We start from the raw sequence: 18,070 nt of genomic DNA on the forward strand, positions 1-18,070 counted from the left end.
TCCCCCAGTTTGTATTTCTCTCTCTCTCCCTCCCCCAGTTTGTATTTCTCTCTCTCTCTCTCCCCCAGTTTGTATTTCTCTCTCTCTCTCTCCCCCAGTTTGTATTTCTCTCTCTCTCTCTCCCCCAGTTTGTATTTCTCTCTCTCTCTCTCCCCCAGTTTGTATTTCTCTCTCTCTCCCTCCCCCAGTTTGTATTTCTCTTTCTCTCTCTCCCCCAGTTTGTATTTCTCTCTCTCTCTCTCCCCCAGTTTGTATTTCTCTCTCTCTCCCTCCCCCAGTTTGTATTTCTCTCTCTCTCTCTCCCCCAGTTTGTATTTCTCTCTCTCTCCCTCCCCCAGTTTGTATTTCTCTCTCTCTCCCTCCCCCAGTTTGTATTTCTCTCTCTCTCCCTCCCCCAGTTTGTATTTCTCTCTCTCTCCCTCCCCCAGTTTGTATTTCTCTCTCTCTCCCTCCCCCAGTTTGTATTTCTCTCTCTCTCCCTCCCCCAGTTTGTATTTCTCTCTCTCTCCCTCCCCCAGTTTGTATTTCTCTCTCTCTCCCTCCCCCAGTTTGTATTTCTCTCTCTCTCCCTCCCCCAGTTTGTGTTTCTCTCTCTCTCCCTCCCCCAGTTTGTATTTCTCTCTCTCTCTCTCCCCCAGTTTGTATTTCTCTCTCTCTCCCTCCCCCAGTTTGTATTTCTCTCTCTCCCTCCCGCAGTTTGTATTTCTCTCTCTCTCCCTCCCCCAGTTTGTATTTCTCTCTCTCTCCCTCCCCCAGTTTGTATTTCTCTCTCTCTCCCTCCCCCAGTTTGTATTTCTCTCTCTCTCCCTCCCCCAGTTTGTATTTTTCTCTCTCTCTCTCTCCCTCCCCCAGTTTGTATTTCTCTCTCTCTCCCTCCCCCAGTTTGTATTTCTCTCTCTCTCCCTCCCCCAGTTTGTATTTCTCTCTCTCCCTCCCCCAGTTTGTATTTCTCTCTCTCTCCCTCCCCCAGTTTGTATTTCTCTCTCTCTCCCTCCCCCAGTTTGTATTTCTCTCTCTCTCTCTCCCCCAGTTTGTATTTCTCTCTCTCCCTCCCCCAGTTTGTATTTCTCTCTCTCTCCCTCCCCCAGTTTGTATTTCTCTCTCTCTCCCTCCCCCAGTTTGTATTTCTCTCTCTCTCCCTCCCCCAGTTTGTATTTCTCTCTCTCTCCCTCCCCCAGTTTGTATTTCTCTCTCTCTCTCTCCCCCAGTTTGTATTTCTCTCTCTCCCTCCCCCAGTTTGTATTTCTCTCTCTCTCTCTCCCCCAGTTTGTATTTCTCTCTCTCTCTCTCCCCCAGTTTGTATTTCTCTCTCTCCCTCCCCCAGTTTGTATTTCTCTCTCTCTCTCCCCCAGTTTGTTTCTCTCTCTCTCTCCCCCAGTTTGTATTTCTCTCTCTCCCTCCCCCAGTTTGTATTTCTCTCTCTCTCTCTCCCCCAGTTTGTATTTCTCTCTCTCTCTCCCCCAGTTTGTGTTTCTCTCTCTCTCCCCCAGTTTGTATTTCTCTCTCTCCCTCCCCCAGTTTGTATTTCTCTCTCTCTCTCCCCCCCAGTTTGTATTTCTCTCTCTCTCCCTCCCCCAGTTTGTGTTTCTCTCTCTCCCTCCCCCAGTTTGTGTTTCTCTCTCTCCCTCCCCCAGTTTGTATTTCTCTCTCTCTCCCTCCCCCAGTTTGTATTTCTCTCTGTCTCCCTCCCCCAGTTTGTATTTCTCTCTCTCTCCCTCCCCCAGTTTGTATTTCTCTCTCTCCCCCAGTTTGTATTTCTCTCTCTCTCCCTCCCCCAGTTTGTATTTCTCTCTCTCCCTCCCCCAGTTTGTATTTCTCTCTCTCTCCCTCCCCCAGTTTGTATTTCTCTCTCTCTCCCTCCCCCAGTTTGTATTTCTCTCTCTCTCCCTCCCCCAGTTTGTGTTTCTCTCTCTCTCCCTCCCCCAGTTTGTATTTCTCTCTCTCCCTCCCCCAGTTTGTATTTCTCTCTCTCTCTCTCCCCCAGTTTGTGTTTCTCTCTCTCCCTCCCCCAGTTTGTATTTCTCTCTCTCTCCCTCCCCCAGTTTGTATTTCTCTCTCTCCCTCCCCCAGTTTGTATTTCTCTCTCTCCCTCCCCCAGTTTGTATTTCTCTCTCTCTCCCTCCCCCAGTTTGTATTTCTCTCTCTCCCTCCCCCAGTTTGTATTTCTCTCTCTCTCCCTCCCCCAGTTTGTATTTCTCTCTCTCCCTCCCCCAGTTTGTATTTCTCTCTCTCTCTCTCCCCCAGTTTGTATTTCTCTCTCTCCCTCCCCCAGTTTGTATTTCTCTCTCTCCCTCCCCCAGTTTGTGTTTCTCTCTCTCTCCCTCCCCCAGTTTGTATTTCTCTCTCTCACTCTCCCCCAGTTTGTGTTTCTCTCTCTCTCCCTCCCGCAGTTTGTATTTCTCTCTCTCTCTCCCCCAGTTTGTATTTCTCTCTCTCTCCCTCCCGCCGTTTGTATTTCTCTCTCTCTCCCTCCCCCAGTTTGTATTTCTCTCTCTCCCTCCCCCAGTTTGTATTTCTCTCTCCCCTCCCCCAGTTTGTGTTTCTCTCTCTCCCTCCCCCAGTTTGTGTTTCTCTCTCTCTCTCTCCCCCAGTTTGTATTTCTCTCTCTCCCGCCCCGTTTGTGTTTCTCTCTCTCCCTCCCCCAGTTTGTGTTTCTCTCTCTCCCTCCCCCAGTTTGTATTTCGCTCTCTCCCTCCCCCAGTTTGTATTTCTCTCTCTCCCTCCCCCAGTTTGTATTTCTCTCTCTCTCCCTCCCCCAGTTTGTATTTCTCTCTCTCCCTCCCCCAGTTTGTATTTCTCTCTCTCTCCCTCCCCCAGTTTGTATTTCTCTCTCTCTCCCTCCCCCAGTTTGTATTTCTCTCTCTCTCCCTCCCCCAGTTTGTATTTCTCTCTCTCTCTCTCCCCCAGTTTGTATTTCTCTCTCTCCCTCCCCCAGTTTGTATTTCTCTCTCTCCCTCCCCCAGTTTGTATTTCTCTCTCTCTCCCTCCCCCAGTTTGTGTTTCTCTCTCTCTCCCTCCCCCAGTTTGTATTTCTCTCTCTCTCCCTCCCCCAGTTTGTATTTCTCTCTCTCCCTCCCCCAGTTTGTATTTCTCTCCCTCCCCCAGTTTGTATTTCTCTCTCTCCCTCCCCCAGTTTGTATTTCTCTCCCTCCCTCCCCCAGTTTGTATTTCTCTCCCTCCCCCAGTTTGTATTTCTCTCCCTCCCCCAGTTTGTATTTCTCTCCCTCCCCCAGTTTGTATTTCTCTCTCTCTCCCTCCCCCAGTTTGTATTTCTCTCTCTCATTCCCCCAGTTTGTGTATCTTTTCCCCCTCCCTCCTCCAGTTTGTGTATCTTTCTCCCTCCCTCCTCCAGTTTGTGTTGCTCTCTCCTCTCCCTCCCCCAGTTGCTCTCTCTGGACTCATGGAGTTTCCAGATGATTTCCGTTGACCCCGATGCCGTCATCCTCACAACCAGCAGTGAAGCGGTGTGTTTCTGAATAGTGGGATGATCAAGCAGGGCCCAGACAACCCGATTTGGTTGCCAGCCATGGTACTGCGCAGGTGAAAACTGCGTGTACAAGGACCATTTCTCCCGAGTTGTCCGCAGCAGCACTTGGGAGACCAATCGCCCATTCCGGTGGATTCGTGTCAAAATCTGGAGGATTGGGAACCCTAAACTCACTGCTTGGAGAGTGGCTAACATGAGCCCCCACCGCACCACTCTCGACTCAGCAATTTTGGCACCATCCTGAAATTGATTACTAATTTTAAAATGTTGTTTCTTCAGCGTCCTTACTGTTGTCGGCTTATCTTCACTACTTATTCTCTTCAAACAGGCCTCAGTTCTGTTGGCAACTGCGAGGCCACCAATGGGTCGGCAGGTTTGTCGTGTTGATCTGAATCATACACAGCACTAAGGTTCCAGGTTTAACGCCAATCTGTGCTCAGTTAGCTGAGCTCAGCTGGGGCATCACAAATGGCCGCAGCACCCTGGTTTGGGAAGGAAAAAGTAGGCTATGGTTCCTGCTCCTGATTGCTGACCAGCACCTAGTGTTGTCAATTCTCCAGGACACTGCTGCCGGTAGCCCAGGAGAAAAACCATTGGGACACAAAAATCATACAGTAGACTGAAGAGATCCACACTGCAAGCTTTCTTTTTGCCTGCACATAAAATATGTACGGAGGAAAAAAAGACACTGGATTAAAAAAAATTAAAAGTGAATGTTTGGTCAAATAACCATATAAAATTTTACACATCTATTTACTTGCCTAATGACTTGCCCAACAGCCCTAATTGCTATTTTTCATGAGTGTGTCTTTATAACTTTTATTTATTAGTTATAAAAATATTAGAGATGGAGAAGAAAGGCTGATTGACTGGGCGGGGCAGTAGGAAGCAAGAGGCCACGTGATGAAACCGCCAGGGCTACATCAAACCAGAGTTGGTATCACTACCGGTAACCCCTTTTGGAAGTGCACGTGCGTGGACAACGGATGTGAATGAAATGTCCACCCCTACCCGCCCCTCCCGAGTCCAATATCCTGCTGAGACACATTATAAAGACGCACTCATGAAAATTAGCTATTAGGGCTGTTGGGCAAGTCATTAAGCAAGTAAATAGGTGTGTAAAATTTTATATGGTTATTTGACCAAACATTCACTTTTAATTTTTTTTAATCCAGTGTCTTTTTTTCCTTCGTACATATTTTATGTGCAGGCAAAAAGAAAGCTTGCAGTGTGGATCTCTTCAGTCTACTGTATGATGTTGCTGGCATTTTCTATCCCATGCAGCACTCCTTTGCCCGCTGGGAACTGCTCTCATTATATATTCATATAGAAAATAGCTTGGTTCATGCAACTTAAAGCCTATAAATTATTGTATTTTCTCCACAAAATGTTACGATTATAAATCCTAATAACACATTCAGACCAGCTCAGTCATGAAGTGCAACGCTAATAGGCCCAGTAATATATTGGGCTACGCTGAGCTGAAAAACGCTGTTTCCTGTTAAATCTGTTGGCAGCAATAAAACATGCCCAGATGTGACAAATAAAAGTTAGTGCGACCCCATGCCCTAATAATTTATAAGTTGGTACCTTTTGGTTCATTAGCGTGATTGTTTGCTTCTGTGTTAAGCTCGCATCCTAATGCAAGTATGGCTATGATATTACTAACAGTGTGTTCACACTAAAAAGAAAGACTTGCATTTATATAGCGCCTTTCACAACCACCGGACGTCTCAAAGCACTTTACAGCCAATGAAGTACTTTTTGAAGTGGAGTCACTGTTGTAATGTGGGAAACGTGGCAGCCAATTTGCACACAGCAAGCTCCCACAAACAGCAGTGTGATAATGGCCAGATAATCTGTTTTTTGTTATGTTGGTTGAGGGATAAATATTGGCCAGGACACCGGGAATAACTCCCCTACTCTTCTTCGAAATAGTGCCATGGGATCATTTACGTCCACCTGAGAGAGCAGACGCGGCCTCGGTTTAATGCGTCACCTGAAAGACGGCACCTCCGACAGTGCAGTACTCCCCTGGGCGTGTCAGCCTAGCTTTATGTGCTCAAGTCCCTGGCGTGGGACTTGAACACACAACTTTCTGACTCAGAGGCAAGTGTGCTACCAACTGGGCCACAGCCACTACAAACCATGCCCACTTTATTTCCACTTCCTAATCCGGGGATACTGAGACCAATTTAGGGTGTTAGCCACAGCCCTGTTTGAGATCAGCTACCTCAGCACAGATTAGGGGCTGAGTTTGTGACCCTCCTCCTATCTTTGGAACAGCTTCTTGTTGCCGGAACCACCTGAGTTATGGGGGCGGGGAGACTTCAGTTTTATATAAAGAGTAAAAATAGCATTGAAATTTTATCAGAAATCTGACATTGTCTGTGCCTTTCAATGCATTTTTAAGTAATCATTATTTGGTTTAGTTGCTTTTCCCAAAGCTTCTTTTAAACCTTTCTTTTTAGGCCCTTGTGTTGACCTATTAGGTGCCAGCTATGGCTCAGTGGGCAGCACTCTCTCACTTCTGAGCCAGATGGTCGTGGGTTCAAGTCCCACTCCAGAGACTTCGGTACATAATCTAGGCTGACACTCCAGTGCAGTGCTGAGGGAGCGCTGCATTGTCGGAGGTGTCATCTTTCGGACGAGACGTTAAACCGAGGCTCTGTCTGCCCTCTCGGGCGGACGTAAAATATCCTATGGCACTATTTCGAAGACGAGCAGGGGAGTTCAACCCGGTGTCCCAGCCAATATTTATCCCTCAACCAATATCACTAAAACAGATGATCTGGTTATGTGCGCAAATTGGCTGCTATGTTACCTACATTACAACAGTGACTCCACTTCAAAAGTACTTAATTGGCTGTAAATTGGACGTCCTGTGGTTGTGAAAGGAGCTATATAAATGCAAGTCTTTTTTTCATTAAATAACAGATACCATCACTTGCTCTTTGGTGTTTTGAGTGTGCAGATTTGGTAGATCCTAATTGGCTCTAATTATACTTTTTTTTTAAAAGTTCTTATTTGTAAATATGTGCCCCACAGTTGCAGTTCTTAAACTCTTGATGTGATTTGTAATAATGTTTAAACCTCCCTTGTGGAGACAACTGCAGTAATTAAAGTACACGCTCATAAATATTTTACCAGTGATATTCTTATTTGCTCGGCAATTAAAAATCTCCCAGATGCGAGTATGGAAGAACATTATCAAACAATGCACTTGATATCAGTTGGTTTCTGTAGCTAAGTTTTAAGCTTTTAAGAAAAGTAAAACATTGTAGGAATCGACAGATCCCTAACTGAAGCACTGAGGTCGAGTCAGTCCGATAATAAAACGAAGTTTAATGTAAACTAGAGAACAAACAATGGTATGCAGGAGAAACAATCAACAGGTCTTTTCTTAATGCTGGCTTCACGAGCTCTGAGCTGGGAACCTCCCAGTCTGACGTCATGACGTCATCACGTTTCCCGCCGTTCGGGACGTCACGTGACCAACGTGATGACGTCATCGCGCTGGTTCTGGGACCTACCCAGAACTGGCTATTTACATACAGTAAACAACTTAGGTGCTGTAGCACTCTTGTTAAAGGCAGTTATACAGGAGTCCCTTGGTGGCTTTGCCACAACATAACACTTTAAGAAATATATTTTTTTTTTACCCATAGTTAACTCAATAGCATTAATGTTGTAATCACACTAAACAGCCTTTGTCGCTACAACAAAAATCTCAAATGGAATCATGGAATCATACAGCACAGAAGTTTCCTATTCAGTCCATTGTGCTTGTACCAGCTCTTCGAAAGAGCTATCCAATTAGTCCCACTCCCCTGCTCTATCCCCATAGCCCTGCAATTTTCCCCCCTTCAAGTATATCTCCAATTCCCTTTTGAAAGTTACGATTGAATCTTCTTCCAACGCCCTTTCAGGTAATGCATTCCAGATCATCACAAATCGCTGTGTAATATAATTTCTCCTCATCTCCCAAACAATAGCAAAATACTGCGGATGCTGGAAATCTGAAATAACAGAAAACGCTGGAAACACTCAGCAGGTCAGGCAGCATCTGTGGAGAGAGAAACAGAGTTAACGTTTCAGGTCTGTGACCCTTCGTCTCCAACTTTTACCAGTTCTGACGAAGGGTCACAGACCTGAAACGTTAACTCTGTTTCTCTCTCCACAGATGCTGCCTGACCTGCTGAGTGTTTCCAGCATTTTCTGTTGTCTCCTCATCTCCCCTCTGGCCTATTTTCCGCTAATTTGGCAGCGCCTCTTGGTAAAGCCATAAGGATAAGACTGAGTGTGAAATGAAAAGCCCCCTGCTGGTGGAATATTGGATATACCGGCCACTGGGTATAGCGGGCAAATCGCCTTGACACCAATAAGCGGTGGGGGCTATAATTCCGATTAGATTGGATTTTGAACCCAACGTCACAGAAATAGAGAAGTGTCTCTATTTCTATATTCTCCTTATGTGGCTTGGTGTAAAATGTTGTTTACTTACGCTCCTGTGAAGCACCTTGGGACGTTTCACTATGTTAAAGTTGATATATAAATGCAAGTTGTTGTGAGACAAGGATTATTGGTGCTGAACCCGTCACTGAGGGAAAAAGAGAATCAGATTTGGTTTCTCAGCAAGGCCATCACTTGATGAGCGGATGTAAAAATGTAGCGACAAACAAAAGCCCAATGCTGAGTAAGGCAAGAACATGTATGTGTACCTTTTATATCTGAATTATAAAGCTCATGAGATTTTCTTTCTTGGATGGATGAGAAATACATTCCTTTAAAACTCGAGTTTTTTTCCCTTGCGTGTGGAATAATATTTTTGAATGGGCCTTTTCCTGCTGCAGCAGCCATTTTCTTTAAAATCTCCTGAGAGAACACGAAGGAACAGGGGGAGGGGTAGATTTTAACTTTCAGCCGGCTGTCCGGCAGAGCGTGCCTCCCGCCCAACGGTGCCGGGAGAAAAGGAGGCCGGAGCCGTTTCGAGATCTGGGCCTCATTTGAGCAGGAACCGGTGAGCTGCCAAACATGCAGCTCGTCGGATTCAGGTCGGCCCAATATCGGGAGGCCGCCATGCCCAGAAGCAAGACAAGCCCTGGGAGGGGGGGTTCTGTGATTGTGAAGTAAGGGGAGATTCCGGGGCGGAAGCGGCCCAGATTATTTTTGGTGGGGCCCGGAGGAGCACTCTTGTTCCTCTTGGCCCCGACAACAGTAATTTAAAACGTACCCCTCTGGCTGTCCTGCTGGTCGGACTGTGCACAGTGCAGGCTGTGTACCCAGTTGTCTCCCGAGATGGCAGCTGGGGTCTTGTGTATGTCATGGAACACCGAGTTGCATATTAAAAGGCCCCTACTGCTTGAAACAGGTGAACTCTTTGGGTGCCGAACAGTAGGCCCCTTTAAAATAGCAGCGGCTGAAGCCTCGGTGTTCACGGGGCGGCAAGTTTAACAACCCCATCTTGAGGCCATGAACACCTCATTAACGTTGATATGGCCAGGTTAAAATCGGACCCAGTAAGTCTAACTGGTGGTAAGAATAATATTTTAAAAAATATAATATATATAAATAAATAAATCTGTGTACGGTTAGAGTACTGTCCCATTGAGGACAAGTCTTCAAATTATAATAACTTCTGACTCAGAGGCAAGATTGATAGACAATAACATAGAAGATAGGAGTAGGCCATTCGGCCCCTCGAGTCTGCTCCGCCATTCAATGAGATCATGGCCGATCATCCAAATTCAGTACCCTGTCCCTGCCTTCTCCCCATATCCCTTGATCCCTTTAGCCTTAACAAAATATATCTAACTCCTTTTTGAATATATTTAATGAATTGGCCTCAACTGCCTTGTGTGGTAGAGAATTCCACAGGTTCACCACTCTCTGGGTGAAGAAATTCCTCCTCATCCCTGTCCTAAATGGCTTACCCCTTATCTTTAGACTGTGACCCCTGGTTCTGGACTCCCCCGCCATCGGGAACATCCTTCCTGCATCTAGTCTGTCTAGTCCTGTTAGAATTTTATAAGTTTCAATGAGATCCCCTCTCATTCTTCTAATCTCCAGCGAGTATAAGCCCAATCGACCCAATCTCTCCTCATACGTCATTCCTGCCATCCCAGGTATCAGTCTAACACTTCTTTCTGAGTATTTAACAATTTAAGTAATTCAAGAGTCCTATAATTTGGAATTGTAAAGAGAATGTTAATGCATCATGATAATAGTATGAGAGCTCAACACAGAATTGTTGCCTCTCCTCCTTCAAATATGCCGTCTGGCTTGATCAGTCTGCATCCTTGTCAAAGCCGAAGATGATCAGTGCTATTCTACCCAGGGCAATGTTTACATACATGACCCTGCAGGAATGTTAGATTCGGGAGCCAGATCAGTGATAATGAAGGGCGGTGTTTGCAGGGTTCGTGCCTGGCGTCCTTGAGCTGATAAACACAGAGACAGGAAGAATCTCTACACGGATACTATAATCACCAACAAACATTATCTTGTTTCTGTTGAGATGTTCCATCCTAATCCAGGGTCATTAATTGTCTCGAGGAGGTGCCCCATTTTCACAGTGATACAGTGCTTCTTTGGAATTTAGTTGCGTGTGCATTCATGCTACATATGTGTGCACATTAGTTCATATGTAGTACAGGTAATCTGCACGCATTAATCATTTCTTACATTTTATTTTCAACTTGGTGGCAATCAAAAGCTGGCTGGCGTTCGAGGTTGAAGCAAGCAGTGGGGAGGAGAGGAGGGGAATGTAGTGAATGTGTAAAGGAGAAGTGGATTAGCTGGTCCGGGGATTAGGAAAGAGGAATTCAAGTTGTGGGGCTGCTGCTATTTTATACTGGAATTGTGACCAAGTCGGCACTGGCATGCGACACAATTTCTTGCCTGGGCCAAGTGAACCCCGATTCAAAACTTAAAAGGCCTGTAATTTGCGGTCAGTGGCGAAGGAAAGGCGTTCACCGCCGGCCCCCAAAGAAAGCTGGCCACAAAGATCTCGCGATCTATATGGCGAGATGCTTGGCTTTTTTTTCCAAGGTTCAGTTGAGATCGTTGTAGATTGGTAGGAATTCCATACAACAAGCTGTCGAAGCAGCCAATCACAATGCAGAATTCTCAGACGGGGAACCAGGAAGTGAAGAAGTTCCTTTTAGTCTGATTATGTTATATTATAGGGAGCAAAACAAAGATTGGGGCTCTCGCATGGGGAAAAGGTAAACATGAAATAAATAAGAACAAACTTAAAAAAAAAATATATATATATATTTTAAAGTTTAATAAAAATTGTAATGTTATTAAATTTGACACTCCACAAAATTAAAATCAGTTTTTCAGGGCCATAAGGTTTGTTTAGCAATCAATAGCTGTTAAAACCCCAGTTACACCTTATCCAACAAGGCCTAACATTTAATGGGGTATTTAACAGCGATCTTACCACGGAGAAGCCCAGGTTTTCATCAGTTTCACTGATTTCCCGGATTATACTGACTGCTGGCTACGGGGGTCACAGTGCAGCCAGTGTCGGAGCAGTGAACAACTGACCGCAACTGTCAGGATTTCCGCTGTCCGTTCGCTGTTCTTACCCACCGCAAATTCCGGGCCAAAGTTTGTACAAGACAAATAGAGGGGTTTTTGAAACAAGGAGTCTTACCATCAGCATTCCATTTAGATATCACAGGATTATGGTTCATTGAAATGATAGTCATCCTTTTAAAATTGTTTCATTTCTAAAAGAGGTATCAATGACGAGGCTTCACTCTTGCAATTAAATGGCTTTAAAACAGTACCACTTGTTACAGACGGGGTGAAATTGTGCTGTGAGTTTTCTGTATGGAGGCTTAACACACTCGTATGAAATTCCTTCGTCTGCGATTTTACCAGAGACATTAACCCAGTTATTCTAAACACGCCATAATTGGTTATTGGCAGTCGTCAAGGATGCGTTACAGCAGCAGCTGGAGCCAGTAAAAGATAGCAATCAAAAAAAAAGCAGCCAGTAATTGAATTTCCAAAGATGGAGCTGCAGATGACAAATGGCAGAAAGAAGCAAAGGGAATGTGGATTAACTTATGAGGACAGGTTGCATGAACTTGTCTTGTATTCCCTTGAAGGTTGAAGGATAACCTAATTGAGGTGTTTAATATGATAAAGGGATGCGATGTAGGGTAGATACAGAAAAACAATTCCCTCTGGTGAGGGAATTCCAGAGAAAGAGGACATAGCCTTAAAATTAAAGTGAGGCCATTTAGGAGTTGAATCGGGAAACATTTTTTTCATGCAGAAGGGAGTGGAAATCTGGAACTCTCTCCCCCAAAAGGCCGTGGATGCTGGGACAATCGACATGTTTAAGACAGAGATTGACAGAATTTTAATTTTTAAAAAGAAAGGACTTGCATTTTATATAGTGCCTTTCATGACCTCAGGATGTCCCAATCGCTTTACAGCCAATGAAATACTTTTGAAGCGTAGTCACTGTTGTAATGTAGGAAACGCAGCAGCCATTTTGCGCACAGCAAGCTCCCACAAATCAGATCATCTGTTTTAGGTGTTGGTTGCGGGATAAATGTTGGCCAGAACACCAGGAGAACTCCCCCCTACTCTCCCTCGAATAGTGCCGTGGGATCTTTTGCATCCATGGAGAAGGCAGACGGGGCCTCGGTTTAACGTCTCATCTGCAAGACGGCACCTCTGACAAGTGCAGTGTACACTCAGTACCACATGGAAGTGTCAGCCTAGATTATGCGCTTAGCTCTCTGGAGTGTGGCTTGAATCCACGACCTCCTGACTCAGAGGCGATAATGCTACCACTGAGCCAAGGCTTTTGATACCTTTATTCGATAAGGGTATCAAGGGATATGGATCAAAGACGGGTAATTGGAATTGAGGTACAGATCAGCCATGATGCGATTGAATGGCGGAGCAGGCTCAAGGGGCTGAATGGCCTGCTCCTGTTCCTATATTGCTTGGCGCATAACATTGGAAACTTACTGGCACAGATAATTGGCACCAATCTGAGAGTGGATATACTGCTCAGGTCAGAGCAGATAAAGAACCGGTTTAATGGAAGATAAAGTTAGAGGAGGTATTTGAAAGACACCCGTGCTGGCTGGTCCACAGTGTTAATGTGGCCCGTTCAATGATGCATGATGGGAGAAAGTTTTGCTGTTTGTGCAGTGTTGATGTAAAATTAATTTTAATTTAATCTTAATTTAAGTTCTCGTACTCAAAATCACACTAATCATGATCGATCAAGAGAAAATAAACTGTGAAGACAGTGACATCACTTTTATACTTGGACAAGGATCTTCAATTACCTTGAACAATGGCAGGATTTGTGCTGGTTCATAATATTGTGACTCTCCTTCAAATGTAATGCCCTGAGATCCCGACAGTGGAATTAATCTGAATCAATTTTGTCATGACGTTTGTGTAGTATGTGCTCACTTGATGCCTGATGGCTGTATATCGATGCTGATGTGACTTCTGTTTTCCTCTAGATCACAACATCCAAATTCCGCAGCAACTGCACAATCTCTACACCATGTATTGGCAAGACATGGAGGAGGGGACACTAGACAGCCTCGTCACTATCCATTCCATCACCTCCAACACATTGAGGGTACTACAACTACTGTTTTGTTTGCACTAACAGCTAATTCTCTGTTTGACCATTTAGACCCCAGTGATTAACTGTTTTCAAAACCCTAAAAAATACTATTAGGTCTAATCGTGTTTCCCAGTATTCAGTAATCAATTGGAGGAGTGCTAATTGTACAAGGGCATGGTAGTGTTATGATTGTGCAACTGGACTAGCAACCAAGGGTTTATGGGATATATTTTCAACAACAACAACTTGTATTTATATAGCGCCTTTAACATAGGAAAACATCCCAAGGTGCTTCACAGGAACATTAGCAAACAAAATTTGACACCGAGCCACATAAGGAGATATTAGGACAGATGGCCAAAAGCTTGGTTAAAGAGATAGGTTTTAAGGTGCGTCTTAAAAAGAGGAGAAAGAGGTAGAGAGAGGCAGAGAGGTTTCGGGAGGGAATTCCAGAGTTTAGGGTCGAGGCAGCTGAAGGCACGGCCACCAATGGAGGAACGATTAAAATCGGGGATGTGCAAGAGACCAGAATTAGAGGAGGGCAGATATCTCGGTGGGTTGTAGAGATGGAGGGCCGAGGCCATGGAGGGATTTGAAAACAAGGATGAGAATTTTAAAATTGAGGCGTTGCCGGACTGGGTTTCAATGTAGGTCAGCGAGCCCAGGGGTGATGGGTGAATGGAACTTGGTACGAGTTAGGATATGGGTAGCTGAGTTTTGGATGAGTGTGTTGTCAAGTCTAGAGGTAACAACGGCATGGATAAGGGCTTCAGCAGCAGATGAGCTGAGGCAAGGGCGGAGTCAGGTGATGTTATGGCGGTGAAAGTAGGTGGTCTTGGTGATGGAGCAGATATGTGGTCGGCAGCTCATCTCAGGGTCAAATACGACACCAAGGTTGCGAATGGTCTGGCTCAGCCTCAGACAGTTGCCAGGGAGAGGGATGGAGTCGGTGGCTAGGGAAAGGAGTTTGTGGCTATCCGGGTGGAGTGGATTGGGCAGTTTGTATAATAGATGGACAATGCACAAAAGCAGTTTTATGCCCTGATAGCAAGTTGAAAATCTATCTCCATAAGTTCAAATCCCACCTTGGCAAGTGGTGAAACTAAATTCACTCAACCTGGTAATTTGTGGACAATACCAAAAACAAATGAGCATGAAAACTGCTGGATGGTCATAAAAACCCAACTGGTTCACTAATGTCGTTCAGGGAAGGGAACCTGCTGCCCTTACCTGGCTGGCCTACATGTGACACTAGTCCACACTGTGTGGACTCAGAGTGGTGGGAATGTGGAGCTCGCTACCACGTGGCATGTTTGAGGCAATTATCATAGATGCATTTAAGGAGAAGCTAGATGAGTACATGAGGGAGAAAGGAGTGGAAGTGATGGGGTTAGATGAAGAAGGGTGGGAGGAAGCTTGAGTGGAGCATAAACACCGGCATGGATCTATTGGGCCAAATGGCCTGTTTCTGTGCTGTAACTTCTATGTAATCATCACCACCAGCTCTGCAGTGATTCAAAAATAAAAAACAAAGGCCCACCATCGCCTTCTGTGGACAACTAGGGTTTTGAAATTATTTCTTTTCTGTGGTTCTAGAACATGCTTACAATTACACTAGAAATAGTGAACAGAGGGAACCTTTACAGATGCATAAACAATGTCCCTATGCATAACAAGGGAAATGCTTTCCCCCACCCCACCTCATTCTCCCCATGTCATTATACTGGAGCTAAGAAGTTGAGCAGGTTCTGGAATGATGTATTTTTTAAATACAAATTATGATTTCTGTCATATGTACACATACCAGAAAAGGAAAGAAAGCTTTGCTAGGCAAAATTGAGAGGATTCCCTGATTATACACATTATAATAAGTAGATTGTCAGCCGTGGCTCTGTGGGTAGCACTTTGGTCTTGGAATCAGGAGGTTGTGGTTTCATAGTCCCACTCCAGACTTCAGCACAAATATGTAGGCTGACATTCCAGTGCAATGCTGCAGTATCGGAGGTGCCGTCCTTCAGATGAGACGTTAAACTAAGGCCCCGCCCCGTCTGCTCTCTCTGGTGGACTTAAAAGATGCCATGGCACTATTACAAAGAAGAGCAGGGGAGTTACCCAATATTTATCCTGGCCAATATTTATCCCTCAATCAACATCACAAAAACGGATAATCTGGTCATTATCACATTGCTGTTTGCGGGAGCTTGCTATGCACGAATTGGCTGCCGCGTTTCCTACATTACAACAGTGACTCCACTTCAAAATGACTTCACTGGCTGTAAAGTGCTTTGGGACGTCGTGAAAGGCGCTATATTAATGCAAGTCTTTCTTTAGAAACGGAACCCCAAAGCATAAATGGAATTGGAACCATCAACATCTCTGGATGCCGAACATTTATGCCCCGAAAGGATTTAGAAAAAAAAGAGTTACTTTTAATGCTGGGCTTATGAAAACCATGGCCCGTAATTTCCGACAGGAGGCTTCCTGCGTGCGGATGCCTCCCATCGGGGAAAAAATCTACGCTCTTACCTGAGGGCTCCCGAGGTCCGGCCATTTCCGATGCTGGGCCTCGCCACAGTCGAAATGTGCAGAGGCCCAGGTATCCCAGGGGCGCAGGCAGTTCGCAAACGTCTCTGGGATCACGTGGGCCAGGCCAGCCAATAGGAGAAGGGAATCTCCCTTCATACTTTTGACATAGACCTGTCAAATATATGAATGGAGATCACCCCCAAAACACACTAAAACATTAAATAAATTTTTTAAAAACCATCACGTTTTTAAAATGAGTTAAAATTACATTAAATTTAATATTTTAAACAAAAATTTAATTTTTTGAAAAAAATAATTAAAGTTTTTTACGGGGCTAAAAATAAACTTACCTTTTTTAAAAGTATTTTTAAATTATAAATGAGTGAAAATGTTTTAATTTTTTTTACTTTTTTCAACTCTTATGCTAGTAAAAGCAGGCCTTACGCCTACTTTTACCAGGTGTAAGAATTCTAAGAGTTTTCTGCAGGCAGAGGGTTTCCAGAAAGTGGAACTGTCCACCTGCAGAGGCCCTTCTCCAGGGCAGCCGGAGGATCTGTCGAGCATTCTTGACAGATCGGAAATGCGGTTTTCAGCGCATGCGCTTCGCATGGGTACACAGCTCGTACGCAGCCGTAGGGATCGGGATATACGGGCCAATGTGTATTTTCACAAGTTTTTAATTGAAATTGGCCTGAGGCGCCCAAGCGGCGCAAAGTTCGCCTGGTCGCTGGAATTTGCGCCGCGATCGCCGCAAATTCAGTTGAAGTGCCCCTAGAGGGAGACGGGGCGCGGCTCGAGGCGCTCCGCGTCCCTCTTAGGGCGCTGAAAGTGAATTTCGCAGCGCTACGTGCCACAGCGCCATGGCACACTGCGGTACTGCAGGCCTTCCTCCCACTGTTAAGGGGGAGGGGCCTGCAGCAGCACAAGCCCCGATCGCGAGTGCCGGCAAAAGAGCCCGGCACCAAGGAGAAGTGCCGGGCTCTCGGGAAACAGCCGGCAATGCCGCGGGGGGGGGGGGGACCAGGAGGCCGGGGACGGAGGTGCTGGCAGGCAGCCACCAAAAAAGCGGCCGCCCCGCACCTCCACCTTAACTTGCGCCTCTGCCGGCGCAGCAAGGCCCCGTGAACCGGGCGCGGGTAGCGAACGGCACTACAGCGGCGTTCGCTACCAAATATCACGATCGGGGCGCGAATGGGGTGCTGCGCACACCGATGGCGTCATCGGCGGCGGCGCAGTGCAAAAGGCTAACGCCACCATTAGCGCCCCTGCTGAATATCGCGGGAGGCGCAGCCAGTGGCGCTACAGCCACTGACTGCCTCTTTAGGCGCTAACAGGTGGCGCTACTCACCCAATTTCTCCCCCTAAGTGATTTATTAGTTTGTCTGAGTATTCAGAAAGACACCAGTGTATTGGAAAACTCTGATTTCTGGCAGTCTGTGAGAGAGGGAGAAGATGGACCAGCTTTTTGACACTGAGTGAGAGGCTTTTCAAACAGAACACGGACACCAAAGAGGGCAGTCAAACAGAAAAGTGACGTAAGATGGTTGAGAAGACAGGAGACTGCAGGGAGTTGATGCTCTTTCCTGGGCTGTAGGACAGGATGCAGAGGAGTTATTCTGTTTAAGTCAAATAAAATGACTCATTGACGTGGGAAAACGTGGCGTTGTAGGAATTGACGATTCCTACGAATAACTGAGATCAACACAGGAGAACAATCAAACAGGTCTTTACTCAACGGAGATGCCACGAGGACTGCCTGGGCAGTCACGTGGTTTGCGACGTGACGTCATCGCGTTTTCCCGCGCTCTTAAAGGGGCCACGCCCTGTACATGCAAACTCTATATACAAAACACAGTAATGCCTAACACAATGGTACAGGTTTAGGCTGGTGTTAGAACATTGTTAAAGAGAATTATATACAGTTAGCCAGAGTCATTCAGTGGTTCTGCCACAGCGTACCCTTTCTGCTGTATAATTACGCAAGTAAAGGTTTTCAACCCCATATCCTTTCCACCGCAAGACCGCCGACTTCCATCTCCATAACAATTCCTATCTTCCCCCCACCTCGGCCTATCTGTTACGGAAACCCTCACCCATGCGTTTGTCACTCTCCAGACTCGACTATTCCAATGCTCTCCTGGCCGGCCTCCCATCCTCCACCCTCCATAATCGTTAGCTCATCCAAAGCTCTGCTGCCTGTACCCAATCCAGCACCAAGTCCCACTCGCCCATCACCCATGTGCTCGCTGACCTACGTTGGCTCCCAGTCTCCCAGTGCCTCAAGTTTAAAATAGTCATCCTCGTGTTCAAATCCCGTCATGACCCTCCCTAACGCTGTAACCTTCTCCAGCCCTACAACAATCCGAGAACTCGGCATTCTTCCAACTTTGGTCTCCTGTGCATTCCAAAACCCTTCACTCCCATCACTGGCAGCCATA

At 45.9% G+C, this 18,070-nt stretch overlaps 1 protein-coding gene across 4 annotated transcripts in view; it reads left to right on the forward strand.

The window, feature by feature from the left end:
- LOC147110430 (kinesin-like protein KIF19) overlaps nucleotides 1-18,070 on the forward strand; it is a 196,371-nt gene that overhangs the window by 134,506 nt on the left and 43,795 nt on the right. For all 4 annotated transcript variants that reach the window (XM_086000408.1, XM_086000407.1, XM_086000405.1 and 1 more), the window contains exon 14: nucleotides 12,997-13,118. In XM_086000408.1, coding sequence (XP_085856534.1) covers nucleotides 12,997-13,118 — 122 coding nt within the window. The remainder of the gene's footprint in view (nucleotides 1-12,996; nucleotides 13,119-18,070) is intronic.

This window comes from Somniosus microcephalus, chromosome 11, assembly GCF_052327205.1.
Source record: "Somniosus microcephalus isolate GS21.2 chromosome 11, FLI_Smic_1.0, whole genome shotgun sequence".
NCBI classification, from domain to species: Eukaryota; Metazoa; Chordata; class Chondrichthyes; order Squaliformes; family Somniosidae; genus Somniosus; species Somniosus microcephalus.